The sequence below is a fragment of the Sander vitreus genome, chromosome 12 (assembly GCF_031162955.1).
Source record: "Sander vitreus isolate 19-12246 chromosome 12, sanVit1, whole genome shotgun sequence".
Lineage (NCBI taxonomy): Eukaryota > Metazoa > Chordata > Actinopteri > Perciformes > Percidae > Sander > Sander vitreus.
Genome location: NC_135866.1, coordinates 19971952 through 19989498, shown reverse-complemented (window position 1 = coordinate 19989498; position 17547 = coordinate 19971952). Strand labels below are relative to the sequence as shown.

At 38.9% G+C, this 17547-nt stretch overlaps 1 protein-coding gene across 2 annotated transcripts in view; it reads left to right on the top strand.

The window, feature by feature from the left end:
* The window catches only part of glis1a (GLIS family zinc finger 1a), a 41667-nt gene that overhangs the window by 13885 nt on the left and 10235 nt on the right, over positions 1-17547 (top strand). The window contains exons 2-4 of one of the 2 annotated variants that reach the window (XM_078264695.1): positions 3354-4496; positions 10701-10862; positions 16123-16236. In XM_078264695.1, coding sequence (XP_078120821.1) covers positions 3594-4496; positions 10701-10862; positions 16123-16236 — 1179 coding nt within the window. In that variant the 5' untranslated portion in view covers positions 3354-3593. Of the gene's footprint in view, positions 1-3348; positions 4497-10700; positions 10863-16122; positions 16237-17547 lie in introns of both variants that reach the window. The other variant, XM_078264694.1, reaches the window with a different exon arrangement.

The following is a 17547-nucleotide window of genomic DNA, read 5'->3' as shown; positions in this document are numbered from 1 at the left end:
ATACTATACATACAGTAAAGGTGTTGTGTGTATACCATCACCTACCTGGCAGAATAGATTACCAAATCTTTGCAAAAATTCTTTGTTTATTTGTATAGGAACATGTATATGACTTGGGCCAACATACGACAGCATTTATAGCCTAAGCTAATTTGCAATGCCCTTCCCTAGATTTAAAAATACAAAATGTACAAAACTCAACTCTTTTGCATGCTAACTGTTCCTGAACTCCCTTTATAATTCTTCATTAAAGCATTTGAAAAGGGTTTTTTATTTATTTTTTATTCATAGGTGCCAAATCCAGAGGTACCTAGCATTAAACCTGCATTATTTTGTTGTTGTTGCTGTTGTTTTTTGGCCATTTGGGGGCAGCGGATCAAGCTATGAACACAACAGGTATTATCATCTATTCCCATTTGTCACTACGAGCAAAAGCTGCCACATTACACATAGTCATTTGATCCATTGTTAATAAAAAAATATTGATTAGTGCAGCTTTAAAAGCTTTTAAAAGCAACACCCCAAAACAAGTTTGCGGCTATTTCAATGTACCCAGTGCCATGGATACACATTGTTAAGCCTCTGTCCTGATTGACAGGTCGGCGTGTTGCCACGTCCCTATCATGCTGTATTGACGAAGACTTGAAACTAGTGATTAAGGCCATAAACTCGTGAGAAAAATATTTCTTAAGGTAATAAATCAAGTGAGAAATAGGGTAATTTCCCCATAGACTTAGATATAGAAAGACTACTTTTTTGGAGACTGTGGAGTCGCGCCCTGCTGGAAATTAGATAGAATGCAGGTTTAAGGCACCTTATTGGCTTCACTTTTCAGGCACGGAAGTTGCCGCTTGTTGCCTGCCTATCCACTCCGACGCCTTGTGCAATACCATCAAGGGTAATTTAGGAAAGATAGGATTAGGAAACTGGATTTTGATGTGTTCACATCTCTCTCTTCAATAAGGATCTTTTCCCCATGTTTAACTTGAACCAAAAAGCACAAAATAAGTTTGTAATTCAAAAACCAAAGTGCTTATTGTTGAGACAAGTACACATTTGCTTGTCCTAAAATGCCACAGCTGTGTTTAGCTAACCTCAGCAAGTGAGTCTTTAAAAGACACCACATGAGATGAGCCTGCTATTTTATAAGGTTTGCTGGCTCAGTTGAGGCTTTGTGGGACATTTTTCTTAGTTTTACTGTCTAACTCTTCTTTCTGGATCAGGACCAGAGTGGTTTGTGAACAGACACTGCTAAAATAAAATCCCCTTTATGCTATATTTGCTGCTGTATTTCACTTGGATTCAAACGGATTTAGGGCAGAGTGGATGTTTACACAAGTCTTTGTTTGTTGCTGAAAAGTACCAGTTAAAGATCATTATCATTTATCAAATGATTGATTGTTGTGAATTTAATGTTTTGTTTGCATCTGAAATCCCACTGTCTGGCCTCAAAAACTCTGATATTGGTTTTAGTTCTCAGATCACCTACTATGTTGCAATTTTGCAAAGTTTCAAACATACCAAACCACTTATGCTACACTAGAATCAATAATACTGTTCAACTTGTTGACACACGGACACATCGCAACCTCTCTAATTAAGAGTCAACCACAGTTCCCATGACTGCTCTGCTACGTGACTCTGGTGGGGGGGAACTCCAGCGATTTACGGGAAGAATCATAAAACTGTAAACCAGACTATACCAGGAAACTTTCGGCATGAACCTACACTTAGTGACTCCTTCGTCAGCTAATATAACTACAGAAGTGAACTTACTCATCATCTTAGCTGTGTCTGGTTTCTGGCTCATATAATATCCATCCCATTGAATCTTTCCGATGACTAATTACACGTGGCGGGGATCCTGTAAATTAGATCATCAATATCTGGCAGATGGCAGAAAACACTGGAAATAAGTTTTTTTTCTAATAAACACTCAATGACTATTGCACAGTAGAGCTACTCTATATGTGACAGGGGTGGGGGAACTTCCGTTTGACCCACTATTTTCCAGTCTCCCTGTCCTGCAGGACTAGCTAGCAGAGAGATGTGGTCCATTACTCGTCCTCTGTTAACAAGCATCTGGACCAGGTTCCAGGCAATCGGCTGCTACACAACGCCTGGCTGTTTGCTACAAGGGTGGCCTTAATGCCTGAAGGGATGAATCAGCCCCGACTGTTACAGCAGCTCAAAGGAAACCAAATATACACTCGCTGCATTGACAGACTCAGAGCTGTTTGATTGAAGCCTGCTGACAAGAAGGTCGGACACACTGTTTGTTTTGGTTTTACTTCATCTGGGACCTTCTCTGCTGGTCATCTTGGTCCATTTGTTGTTAATGACTGAACAGAGTTGCCGATGGCTGGAAATGAGGGAATAACTTTCAGAGTGTGACACATTTTGGGTTTTATATTTCAACCCTTCGAATGGCATGGCAAGTTGTCACAGCAGCTGAGTCATAGCTTTGCAACATTGCAATAAGCAAATCCTGAGTGAGTTTAGCTAATAACAGTGGTGGAATGTGTTATGTGCATTTACTCAAGTACTATACAGTAGCCTTTTGTGGCTAGTATTATTGCTGAAATGTACTTAAAGTATCAAAAGTAAAAATGTAGAGGAGTAAAAAGTACATTTCCCTCTGAATTGCAGTGCAGTAGTAGCATCAAATGGTAGAGTGCAAGTACCTCAAATTTGTACTCAGCTATGATAAGCTTATATATATAAAAAAACATAATTTGGGAACGCTTTGGCTTGTGAGCTCTTAAAAAGTTGGGACATCATGTACCAATCAGATGTCTAGTTGTTACCTCTTTTACCAAAGAGACATTTCCCCTACAAACTTCTCAGATGGGTTCATTTAAATAACTGTTCAAGTTCAATATATACAGAAAAGAGAAAAATCCAAAAATGAATACAGATTTATCTTGTGACCCTCAGGAGGGACCCGTCCCCAAGGTTGGGAACCACTGGATTAAAGTACTTTACTGTATGTCAAGAAGTTAAAACTAACACATTAGCTAATTAACTAATACACTAGTATCAGCAATCTAACAATGTAAAATATGACATATCAGCCACAGGAGACATTCTTTTTACTTTTGATACTTTAAGAACATGTTGCTGATAATACCTCTGTCTTTTTACATAAATAGGATTTTGAATCCAGAACTTACTGTAATGGAGTATTTTTTTAATTTTTATATCAGTACATTTACTTAAGTAAAGATAGCTATTTCTTCCCCTGCTGGTTCTTATTGCTGTTATGTGATATGTTTCAGAAAGTGTTTTGTATTTGTGTTGTTTGTCTCTCAAGATGACTCATGCGGGTTTGGTTTCTTTCTCCAACAGCGCAGCATGAGAGATGACTGACCACGCTGCAGCTTGGAACAAATGACAGAAGATTACACATGCTGGGGTTGAAATGAGAAGATGCCAGCAGCTGAAAATGAACCTAATTTGATTACATTTTAGAATTGAAAGATGATGGAGATTGGTTTCCCTCCAATGGATTCCTAAAGTTGCTCCAAGAGACTCGGCCTTAACGATTTTACTGAAAGGATCTCTTGGTGGAAGTCAGCGAGCGGGGGGCCAGGATGTGGCCCCCTGACCTCGGGCCTCCAGACGTCCAGCTGACTCTTCCTGGTTTTGGAAGTGTGTTTGAGGATGCAGAGGACCTTCAGGCGCCACTGTCATCTAGTGGCTTCTGTCAGTCCTCGATACATTCAGGTGGTCAGGGTGTGTGCTGTCTTCCAAGGTCTTCCCTGTCTCTGTCCTCGCTGGGCCGGGACCTCACCTCCCTGCTCAGCTGTAAGACCGCTGGATCCCACATAGAAAAGCCTATGGAGGACTTTGCCACCACAGCGCACACAGATCCTAAAAACAACACCCAAAGGTATAGCTGTTATCCACAGCCCTCCCTCCCTTTATCCTATGTGCTCACTAGCTGCGCCACTTCGCCCCCCTTTGGCTCGCCACCCTCCTCTCTTTCCTCTTCCTCCTCTTCATCAGCTTCATTTTTTACCTCTTCCTTGTCTCTTTCTGATGCACCTGGTGGAAACAAGACTCCTAATCTACAGCGAAAGATACAGGAGGAGTATCGCTCAATAAAACAAGAGCCTGCCGATGATTTCTCGCCATGTAAGAGGGAACCGTTTCAAGTTAACAACCAGCAAGGGGAGCTGTTTTATGCGGGCCAGCCCCTTCAAGGTCAGGACAGCACCTCACTTAATTTCCCGAGGCTTAACGGACCCATAGGCCACAACCCCACAGTGGACCAACAGGACCAGCCATGCCACTGGATCGACTGTAGTGCCACTTACAGCAGTCAGGAGGAGCTGGTGAGGCACATTGAGAAGGTGCACATCGACCAACGCAAAGGGGAAGAGTTTTCCTGTTTCTGGACCGGCTGCGTGCGACGCCACAAACCCTTCAACGCCCGCTACAAACTGCTCATCCACATGAGGGTCCACTCTGGAGAAAAACCCAATAAATGCATGGTGAGTTTGTTTCTACCCTGTGGAGTATACCTGACCACTAGAGGTGTTATAGAGCAATGTGTTTGGAGTAATCAAACTGCTAGTCTATATCCACGACCTTCCACTTCCGGGATTGCTCCATTGCCGACAAAAATTTCGCCGTATGTCCTTCTTTTCGGCCAGATGTCCGTTACCATACGCTTTCTATATGTTGGAATTTTAAACTCGGTCGATTTATGAGGACTGTGGTTAACTGCAGGGTAAATCAAGACAGCTAGCTAGACTATCTGTCGAATCTGAGTTTTCTGTTGCACAACTAAAACAGCTTTTGAACGTACACATGTTCCACCAAAACAAGTTAATTCCTGAGGCTGTGTGAGAATGCTGTGTGGTCTTACTAGCCAGACCCTCCTCCGCAGCACTGTTGAGAAAGGTCTGGCAATGTGAGACTATGAAACTGCCAACCTCTGCAACGCAGCTTCACCAACACTGCTGCAATCATTTCTTTGTCAATCAAAACTAGGGATGCACCGAATCCAGATTTTTGGGGTTCGGCCAAATACACTGGTTAAGATTCTGCCGAAACCGAATACCGAATCCTAGCCCCATCCTCAGTCCATTAACACAGTAAACACATTAATGAAGTAAACAACGTCCACAGCCTCTAAAATAGTTAAATGTGTGTCTAAGGGTTTCTTATATCGTCTAGACTCAGGTTTGGCTTTAAAATAAAGACACAGGCTTCCAATGCCGGAACCAAGACGGCACTGCATGTCTCACTTTATTCCACCCCGACACAGTCACAGAAAATACAACACTTTATTCACTTTAGTTTTTTCCGTCATAATAAAAGCTCTATGTTTACTGTAACTTCCTTTTAACCTTCAACTGAGGGGTTACACAATAACTCGCTTTCTTTTTGCTGGGGGTGCAGCCGGGCGGTGCTTTTTCTGCTCGTGTGTTCCATTTTCACTTTCTCACAGCCTACTCCATTGAACGGTCCACCTACATTACGTCGACCAGCGTAACGCGCGCAGTGCAAGCGTAGGGTTCGCAGAAACTGAACACCTTTAAAAAGCCCAATATTCGGCCGAATCCGAACCCGAATCCTGGATTCGGTGCATCCCTAATCAAAACATCAAATGGGCCGTTTAGAGGGTAACAGGTTTTGAAAGGCATTAACATGTTTACAGTACATCTCGACTTCACTCTGCAGCCGATGATCAAGAGTCTGTTAGACAGAGAGATGATCCAACGGTTTCCTCTCCTTACGACAGGTTTTCCCTTACTCATGCATGCCAGAGGAAGAAACATGGCAGCGTTGAATGAATGGAAGATGTGTCTGTAGCACTGAGCATCCAAAAACCTGCTGATCGCCCTGTAATTATTCTGACAAATGCAATTAATTTATAGTTATTAAGTAGTGATGTATTAAACTGACAAATCATTAATTCCTGTGAAAACTCGTTCCTGCCTTTTGAAGTCTCTTGTATTCTGAAACATGAACACATAGTTTTAATCCCTCAATCCTGGTTAATAGTGACTATTGTGGTTACCCTGGTAACAGCAAGTGAGGTTTAAAACTACAACAGTCCCAGAAGTTTTGGGGCAGCAACACTTCTTTTTTCTACTTTGTCAGAAATTTAACAGGTGAGCAGCTAATGTGAACAACAAACTAATATCGTCTTTATAAGGAAGTCATAATGTCATGAGCAACCACAATCTGATTTATTACAGAGCTACAATGATCATTTCATTAATTAAATGAGTCGATTGACAGAAAATTAATCAATCAATCAGCGATTTTGATAATCGACTAATCATTTTTCAAGCAAAAATACCAAATATTCTTGTATATAATATAGTGACACATCGCACTACATCGCATTTCCTGTGAACTGTGTTCCCACAGAGAAAACTCTTTGAGCATTTCCTGCCTTTTCATGTGTCTGAGCAACTTGTCTTGTAGAGTAAAAAGTGCAGGCTGTTTATAAAGATGATGGATAATAAACTCAAAAATGACAGAATACAACAAAAGAAGCACATGCATTTTGAAAAATTCAAGACGCGCATTAAAGATAAAGACAAAACCAGACCTGGTCAGGTCCAAAAAGAGACAGACTGTGAGGTTTCTGCATTGACCATCACAAGAGTAGCGTTTGAGCTCCAGCAGAGCATCACTTCTGCCATGAGTCATTTTCTAAAACACAACTTTTGCTACTTGAACACTACTTGTCCCATGATGACCTTCAATTCGGCGCCAAATCCCCGTCCCCGAGAGTAAGTAACTCTCTCCGTTATTCCCCAGCGACTCTTTCGTTGTCATCAACCTGAGACTCCGATTAATAATTCATTCAGAAATCTTCACTCAGGGACACGCTCCCTACTTAAGTGAATTAGTTCATTAAAATGAGCTAATATGCTGCCAGCTTGTAAATACATTACTGTGGAGAGTCGCCTGCAAAGAGATTAATAAAATGAAATCAACACCAAAAAACCCAAACCACACATGAATAATATAATTTTATTTTCATTCAGCACTCATGCCAAAACATGTAAATTAAGTCATACCTAGTGCAGCAATGGAAAAATGAATCCCTCACATGAATGTAGTCAGTGTGTGTTAATGAATTCAGCCTCATTTACCAGCTCGTTATGTCAAGTCTCAGATCAGACAGGTGTTACTCAGACTGTAAACACGAGTTCTCAAAGCATTTTTAAATCCACCATTGTGGAGTCATCGTCCATCATTTATGGTGCTGAAATGACATTCATGTGTTGAAGCAATTATAGGATGTCTTACCTTAATGTCAATAAATCCCATGAAAAGACCAAAACCAACAATGATCCTATAAAAAGTATTGTCTGTGTAGCCAAACCTGATATATATATATATATATATATATATATATATATATATATATATATATATATATATATATATATGTGCCATAGACCTCCATCGTTGTCAAAAAACAAACATGGAAAGCATATTTATGAGTTTCTTATGAGTCAGTCCCACATACATCGCCAAGACTGTCCTCCCAAGAAAAATGACAGCATCAGTTGTTTCAGTAAGTGCTCCAAAACGACGATGAATGTTTAAATGTTCAAGTCCCCAGCAGCCATAATATGGCAGGCGCAAATGAGGAAGTCAGGTGACATATAGCGAAAAAGGTTGAGGTGGTTGGATCAAGGGGGTAAGCCTCTCCCCAGAACGCGTAGCTCCTATGGCGCCATTTTGATGCTACCAAGCCATCACCTCCCTTTAGCATTCCATTGACTGCCATTCATTTTGGTGCCACTTTGACAGCGAATAACTTTACATCTGAAGTTGCCAACCGACTGTCCACGTTGAGTTTCTTAAAGTATGTCCACGATTGTCCCCTAACCTTAGCCAAGTGTTTACTATTGTCTCCATGAAGAAGAAGCTCTCATAACCTTAACAAAGCAGTAATTTTAACCCAAACCATGGTCTTTCCCTAAACCTAGCCAAGTTGTTTTGTGCCTAAACCTAACCAAACCATAACCATGGTGTTGTCACATCATAAAGTGATTTATTTTTTACTAGTGATTTTTGTAAAGGGTTTTGGAAGACGCAGACAAATTATGTCGTCCTGCCGATGTATCATTCTAAAGGGCGGTTACAAACAATGTATTTTGATGTTTAATTTGACAATTCCGACAATACTTATAGACAATACTCACTGAAGCAGTAAATGAGTTTTAATCCGCAGCTGAACATGGTCCCCAAATAACGCAGTATCCATCCTGTCTGAGTAATGTTTGCTAAAAACTAGTGCCCAGCTGTTTAAGGAAATCACTGGGCCTTTTCAAAAAAGGAAAAACTTGTGACCCATTTAAAATAAAAAAAATAAAAAATAAGACATCTACGTAGAACCCAATGGGCTTGGAGCTCAGAGCCACAGACAGTAAGTCAGAAAATTTTGACAGATGGACTAACACATTGTTGTCTTTGTCTTTTCATGGGATTTGTTGTTTACTATCCCCAGCCTTTACTTCTGTGTACACACAGTAATCAATAAAAACATTAAAATGGGAAGCATGACAAATGACAATACAGATTTTAAGAATTAAACTAAATGTAAAGGCAATATCAACCTAAACCTCTTTAAATGTCTGACAGAGTAAAGATTAATGTACAGTTTTCCTCTCCCCATTTTTATGTAAAAATAAAGGAAACTTTTTTCTTTTAGTAATAGAGACACTATATTGTACATGCACATGCTGTTATGACAAGGATATAAAGTACATAAACTAAATGAAGCGGTGTTTGTATTTCTACTCTGTCAAAGACTTTGGAATCTCTTTCTATTTAGGAGCCATATATATTCATAAGGCTGGGGTTACATTAGTTTGATTTAAAAAAAAAAAAAAAAAATGTTTTAACTACAGTAGCCATAGGGTAAACTGACAAGCAAGATTAAGGCGCTTGAAGTCTTTCCTCCTTTCAAACACCTTAAACTAATGTGTTTAGGTTTGTCTGCTCTGTTCATAAAGCTGCAACATTTTCAACATGTTGCTGTCTGTCCTCCGTTTCCTCAGTTATCTGTGTGCTAATACTGAAGATGTGTCTTTTTTTGTCAAGGCAATTTCAAGCTTTGGATTAATTAATCACCATGATGTAGTATTTTTATAGAAAGACTTATTAAACTAAACGAGGTGACTGACATTTACTGTCTTATTAACAACACCTAATAAACCCCTGGAATGAATTTTGGGTAGAAAAATGTGTTTTATTCTTGTAATTTAGTTACACAATCAGACCTGGATCTCATTTGAAGACTCGTTAGCAAAACAGTATAAATCCTTTTCAGAAACAAAGCTGTACCTGAATTAAATTGTTTTAATGTCTCTAAAGTATATAGGTCATTCATCTTATTTAAATGTCATGTTATTCTTTATCGTTTTCTTTGTTAGTAGATGACATTTATTTTTATCTCAATTAAAAATTAAAACATTCAAAACACATTCATAACATTCATAAAGTGAACTCATACATTTCTGAATCACCACTCCCTGTTAGAGTCCCTGAGGTTTAAATCGACCATATTTCCATTTCAACTTTGACTTACATCCCGAATGAAAACATTTTAAGTCTGAGATTTGAGATTGAGTGTGACACAGTAAAGTTATAAAGTTTTAGTTTACTGCCTGCAGTGTGAAGCCTGCTGATATTTGCTTCTTGTCTGGCTTGAGCCCAAAAGAAACGCTTTTAGCAGAACCTACCACGGTCTTTTGTGGGTGCGTGCGTGCCTGCATGTGTGTTTCTGTGTGTGTGGTTTTGTTCCAATTTGCTATTTGGGAGAAGGCCATTACCTGAAGTTTATATTAATAACCTAAAATGTATGAATTTAAATTGTGATATATTACCTTTTTACTAGTTATTTCTGTTGGATCAGACTTCAACATCACTTCTGTTATGTGGAAATGTGTTTTTTATTATGAGTTAGTTACAGGCTAACATGCTTTTAAAGATGCAGAAGAGATTTGTTTATGATTTGTATAAGAAGACAAAAGATCTGATTATGTTATAAATGTACTGGGCCTCATGAGACCACTTCGTAGCCCTGACCTAACTTACCTTTAAGCTACCTCCTACTCTTACCCAAGAAAACCTTTTCAAAGTGGTCATATTGTGGTTTTTGGCTTTTCCCCTTTCCTTTATTGTGTTATATATCTTTTTGTGCACATTCTAGGTTTACAAAGTGAAAAAGCCCAAAGTCCACCCCAAAGGAACTTACCATCTTCCAGAGAAAACACTGTTCACAAACTGCTCCAAACAGCTCTATTGTAGTCCAGCCTTTACTTCCGTGACGAACGTGCGTCACTTTGTAACACACATTATAATGCTCGCCTAGCTGCTAGCGTGGCACTCCCTCATCCTCTGCAACTGACAAGGTAGCAGTACTTATTGCGCATGTGCAACTCCCAACAAAGATGATACAGAAGTGAGATGTCTCACTCTGTAGCTAAAACAGAGAACTCAACACACAGGGTGAAAAGAGGAGCGGCAACAATGTACATTACAACAAAAATATGGTGTTTTCTGAAAATGAAACCACAAAAACCTATTTTGGTACAACCTCTAAATACCATTATGTACCTGAAAGTGAGCATAATATGAGCACTTTAATCACTCTCTTCAAATGATGGATGTGTCAGGTTGTAGTAAGACCCGTTTGTTTATATTTTCCTTGTCAGTTTGAGGGCTGCTCCAAGGCGTTTTCACGTCTGGAGAACCTGAAGATCCACCTGAGGAGCCACACAGGAGAGAAACCGTACATCTGCCAGCATTCCGGCTGCCTCAAGGCCTTCAGCAACTCCAGTGACCGGGCCAAACACCAGCGCACACATCTGGACACAGTGAGTAACACACAGCCACACACACACTACACGTCTTTAAGATGGCACTTTACATTTTAAAAGCACCTTATTTTACCATGCAAGTTTATGTATAATATAAAGCCAGTGTACAACTATCAGTTATAGTATTGCACACAGCATCCTTAGTCAGCAGGAGCACACAGTAAAACATACAGAGAGAGATACATTGAGTGTCTTGTCCACTTAGTTAAGACCACTGTGGTTAATTGACATATTTGATGCACAAAGAAATTCAATAAACCATGAAAAACTGCGATTACTTATTACAACCTGCTACGCACTGCAATGTCCGGCTTCGACTTGCTATGTCCGGCCAACACGCTGTTACGCCCTGCTGTGCTCTACGACGCCACGAACTATTATAACTATTACAATATCTTTATTGTGACTATTATTGCCATTGTTCGTCATACCCCCAACCGGCACCATCAGACACCGCCTACCAAGAGCCTGGATCTGTCCGAGGTTTCTTCCTAAAAGGGAGTTTTTCCTTGCCACTGTCGCACTTACGCATTCATGCATGCTCTTGGGGGAATCACTGGAATTGTTGGGTCCTTGTAAATTATAGAGTGTGGTCTAGACCTACTCTATCTGTAAAGTGTCCTGAGATAATTCCTGTTATGATTTGACACTATAAATAAAATTGAATTGAATTGAATTGAATTGAATGAGACAATATCAAGTCGTTTCTCCCTGTATACAGTATTTTGCTCTTTGTGGTTAAAAAAAAAGTTTAAAAAGCTCAGTTAAACAGCAACATTTCATGTTACTGTATTTCATGTTACAGTAACCGAAAACAGTTTCATTAGAAATCAAGCAGGGTTCTAGTAGAATTTTAAAGGTGCAATATGTAATACTTACTGCTAGTGTTTAAAATAGTTACTGCAATACAAATTCAAAATACTGGAGAAAGTCCTCTTTACTTTACTGGCTGTGTCTCAATTGTTTTTGCGAGTAACCAACTAGGGTACTCTATATAATTCAATGTGAGTACACGAATGTTGAAATGACATAAAATGCCCGTCCCTTGTAGCCGTGATAAATTAGCCTGAAGCTAATGCGGAAATGAGGAAATTAGCCAACTCTGCGTCCTTTTTGTACGCATACTGGCGTTAGCATTGTTGTCAGAAAAGATAGTATTTCAACTTAGCATGTTTCCTTAATATATGATGACGCATTGGGGTAATTTTTTGATTTATTACAGTAAATATATTACATATCGGACCTTTAAATAAAAAAACTAAAAAAAATCTTCGGATCTCCACAAATCACAAGGGTGCAATTTTTTTTCATTCAGAACCATAGCTTTTGGCGACAACAGAAGCTATGATTCATGCCAACTGCATGGATGAGTGAATATCAAAATCAAAGAGCTTTACATTCCGCAGTGGAGCATTTAAGGAATGAAATTGAGAGTCTCTCAACATCTTCTGCTTTAGAAAACAGCAGATATGAAACTGACAGAAAAATGTATCAGGGGTTGGTCATAAATGAAGGCTTCTGCGGTAAAAGAAGTTATGAAATCCACCACTGATGCAACCTGAGAGAAAACAGAAAACACTCTTCTTCCTTGAAATCCAAACTTTTAAACTAAATTTTTAGATACTTGTATTTCCATTTTATGGTGTTTCATACTTCTATGTCACTGCATTTCAAAGACAAATATTGAACCTTTTACTCCACTACATTTATCTTACAGCAGTAGCAATGAGTCACTTTGAAGATTTTGTGTCAGCGGCCGAGTTGCATTGTGGGTAATGTAGGCACCAGGTGTTGACAAATGTGTGGAATAAAAAGGACGATGTCTCTGGTTCTGTTGCATCGATTTGGTTATTTTGGTGCAGTGCTAAATAGGCGTAGTGCTCTTTTAAGTAAAATATCTGAATCCTTTCCATCACTTTTTGCATCAAGTCACTGGGAACATTTACGTAAAGCTCATCTATGACTGAATGACAATAAGCCGTCACTTTAACATGTAGATGAAGCAACGTACGTATCCCATGTCTGAAATGAGCTGTAGAGTATAAAACCTCACTCCTGTAGGCTTTACACAGATTTCTTTGTGATCTATAAAATTTGTTGGTAAAAAGGGTTTCACTTTAATTTAAAGTGCCACTGCTCCCCTCTTTCCTCCTCTTTGTGCATACAGTATAGAACATTCTTTCGGCTTGTGAAACTACATACCTGCTGTGGATTTATTCTAAAAACCACAGTTATTTTTACTCCTGCTGACAAGCGATGAGGACTTAGCAATAATCCAGCAAATCAGATCTCTTATTACACGGGTGAGATGGAGCTGTACGTTGCACTCCAGTGTTGTTACAACAAGAGGAGAAAGTTATATTTCTCCTTTTTGTGGTTTCACGCTGGCTAATGGCGGCTTTGCAGTTGCGTCACAAATCAAGGATCAGACCTATCTGGCGCCATCCCGGAGCCCCAGATGTGTCCCAGAACTGTCTGAATGTAAATACTTGCTGAATATAGTATAACAACCAGCCAAGAAAAGACTGGTGTCAATACAAGTTATTTAAGTTTGACTAAATATCTTGTATTGTGTTACTAATGTTATAAATAACAATCATGCTATGAAAGATTTGTTTCCAAAATGAGGTCAGTCTCATGCAGACTGCTCTCAACTCAAATTTGCAGCTTACATAACCTGACAATCTTGCTTGTTTTTTTTAATTTTTTAATCAGTATAAACAGCCACCTCACACCAGTTTCTGCTTGATTTGTCACCTGGTGCATTTTTAAAACTGTATTGATTTTCAGTATAAAATGAAAAGTATAGCGTTATAACGTGAAAGGTATCACGTTATAAGAATAAATTATCACTTTTGCAGCCTGGTCTCACAGAATTCCGTGAAATGATGACAAACTGTTAACACCGCATTACGTGGTGGTGGCACGGAATGTGTGAAAATTCCGTGTGTCCATCACGGAAAACAATGCCAACGTAAAGTCAATGAGAAGATGACGTAGCATTAAGAGCGACTACAATAGTGAGTAGTATGAAAGGCCAAAAATCCATGTAGGGAGGTTGGTTGGGGTGGTGGATGGGTCAAACAACACAGGACTTTCACCCAGGAGACCGGGGATCGTGTCCCGCGTGTCACGTTTCCTAAACCCAACCATCGCTTTCTTCTTTTACTAAACCCAACCGACCCGTTCTTCTTTTCCTAAACCCAACCATCCCGTTCTTCTTTTCCTAAACCCAATCGTCCCGTTGTTGTCACGCGCCCCGTTATTGTTTTCCTAAACCCAAACGTCCCGTTCTTCTTTTCCTAATCCCAACCGTCCCACTGTTGTTAAGGGGCCATGTTCATTTCACAGAATTCTTCTGTGGGCCCATCACAGAATTTTCGGCGATTCCGTGAAACTGCCACAGATTTTGAGTTAAGGGGCCGTGTTCATTTCACAGAATTCTGTGAGATCAGGTTGCACTTTTGACGTGAAACTTTTCGCATTATAACGTGATAGATATAACTTGATAAGTTTGTATGTTGAAATAACGTGAAAATATCTTGTTATTATGTGAAAAACATCTCGTGATTACAATAAACTTTTAACGTAATAACGTGATACTGATTTTTTTTTTCAGCACTACGCTTCCGTAGTGAATTGATAAGTCCAATTGAAATAGCAAATTAAACACTTTAGCTTTTTTCTGTTTGACTTTGACTCCTTTATCACTTAAAGCATTTCAGTCACAACATCTTGAATTGCAACATTACTACACAGGGAAGCTTTGTTAAATCTGTCCTGTCAACATATATTTTTTTTAAATATTTGTATCATTTTGACAATGACGCAATTGCACACTGACAGGTATATTCATCAATTTATGTCCTAATTTTTAAGCAGCTGACATAATAACCACTATGCATGCAATCGCTAAGCATACAAGGACAGTAAGAGTTTAACACTTCATTATCCTTTTCACCACCCAGGGAATATTGTTTAGAAACAGTTTCATAACAGCAGGATATTGCCAGCATGTAACGTCAGGCTCTATAAGGAGCCCTTGCTCTGATGCCAGATCTGTGTTAGAGTAATTGCACATCTGAAATGTATTTCTGTCTTTAGATAAATACAAACAAACACTTTGGGATTAAATAAAACAACAAAAAAAGCAAACGGACAATAAAAAAAAAGAAAAAGTGCACTAATTCAGTCCACCTGGTGAAACACTTGTAACACGTAAACACGTAATGACAAAGGGGAAATAACCTGTAATGAATTAGATTCATGGAAATTAGCTCACTTATTCACTTAAACGTACATCTCTGATGAGATTGTGAAATACAGGCGACACAGTCTCCAAGAGCAGAAACTTCAAAGCATCTTCCGTGATATTTATTATGAACCTTTGCCCTGAAGGGTTTACTCCATCTAGAAATTACCTGCTAAAATAAATGGTCTTTTTTATTTATATACTGATTGCAGGTAGATGATAATCTAAAGGTGACCTTATAAAAAAGTTAACGTATGGCTGAACAGGAGGACGTCTATCTGCACTGTTCCTCTTAACTCTTCACTCTCTTCCTCTCCTTAAGCCTGCAGACGAAAGGTAAATATACCCCATTTTCAGTTCAGGAGTGCGTTATGTAAAATGTTGACATAATCTTCGTGTCCTTCCTCTCTCTGTTTGTACAGATGTCATGTTAAGTTACCTCACCTATCCTAAATGTTTGTATGTATAATACACAGGACTACTGTAAACCATCCGGATGTGACTCAACTAAACATGTACTATTATTTGTAAACACAATTATATTTTGTGTTTGACATCATATCCATAAACTATACCATGTGTTGAATGTTGTAACCTGATTTACAAAGTCCTGAATTTGTGTGAGTCTTGATAGAAAGTATATTTAAATAATAGAGGGTTCAGTCTGTACCAATATGTCCAGTGGTGGAAAGTAACCAAGTACTTTTTATGCAAGTATTGTACTGAATATTTAGGTACTTGTATTTAACTTCCATTTTATGCTACTTTATACTTTTTACTCCACTCTATTTATTTGACGCATTGTTGTTGTGGTGGCATGTTTTTCAAGTATCCACAGAAAGTGACATGTTTTGGATATGTTATATGTCAGATTATATTTTTGAAACATGAAAACACACTTCAGAGTACTCCACAGTATTGTCTTCTACATGTCCCTCGTAGTTTTCTCTCCTTGTTTTTTTTCCTCACTTCTCTTTTCCTCTTCTTGTCATGGTTCGTTCACAGAAGCCGTACGCCTGTCAGATCCCAGGATGCACCAAACGCTACACCGATCCCAGCTCGCTACGAAAGCATGTCAAAGCTCATTCAGCCAAAGGCCTTCAGGAGAGGGAGGTCAAGGTAACAAAAGCAGTTATGTTCTTACACGTTGGACATTTAGCTGAGGACAGAATACTGATCACTAACATCTTTAATAAAACCTCCCTGTGTTTCTAAAACTAGATTAGATCAGATGTGGCAAGGGTATTAATAAGAGTCTAGCAAAAGGGGTTTATATAATCTGTTTTCCTTTTTATTATTACTTTCAGTGGTATTTGTTATGCTGTCATTGGACAGGGATAGTGGAGAATAATGTACAACAAAGGTACACCGCTGGACTCAAACCACTGGCATTGCTGTCACATGGTCAGGGTCCTTAACCGCCATGACACCACGAAGCCCCCATAAACTATTTCTTCATTAATTGACATCATGTCATCTTGCTCCTTGACCTCAGATTGACAATGAAATTCTATTAAAATTGTATATTGTATGGAAATTAGATCCATTTCCATGGTAGCGCCTAAATTAGTGAGCTGATGTTTACTGATCTTGGTTTCAGTGCAGTTTTAGGATGATGCTAATACTGTTTCAGAAGTTTTTCTGCCATGACAAGTATAATTCAACATAAAAACCACAATTCATGACTTGAATTGATTTCATGAAAATGTTCAAATTTAAAGATATATATATATATACAGTATATTAAAAAAATGGTTATAAAATATAGTCAACTTCAGTGTCATTTGCCCAAATGGATATTATAGGTGCAGAAGGAGCGTTACTCACTGAGAGAGGAGAATTTTATTCAATAATTAGATAAATGTAAAATAAGATGGGAATTGATGTGTTGCAGTACAAAGTAAGAAAGAGTGCAAATATCAAACGGAACCAAACAAAAGTATAAACAACATTAACAGTGAGGATCATAAGGGGCTCATATCTCAGGTTGATTGGATGAGGATGACAGCACACACAGAGTGGGAAAATATTACACTCAGACCTGCTAATTATGGAAGGGCAGAAATACAAGTATTAGATATCACATACAGGATGACGTTTGAACACAGTAGTTTATGAGAGAAAAAATGGAAGGGACAGCGATCCTGATTGTGTAGACTCGAGAAGACAGTATGAAAGAACAGAATTAAGTTTAATTAAAAGGAGTGAAATGGTTCTTGCCTTTCGGAGAAACTCTTTAACAAAGAGGAATTTCTCAGGGGTCAGAGATTCTAGGTAGCACCCTGTGGTTCTAGGTAGCACCCTGTCTCTGCATGTTTCTGAGAGAAAGCTGGCGAGCAACAGGAGGAGAGAGTAAGCATGTTTATGACTCAGTAGGATAAAATACAACAAAACAAAGTATTACACACACTCCCTGGAAGTCAGAATAGG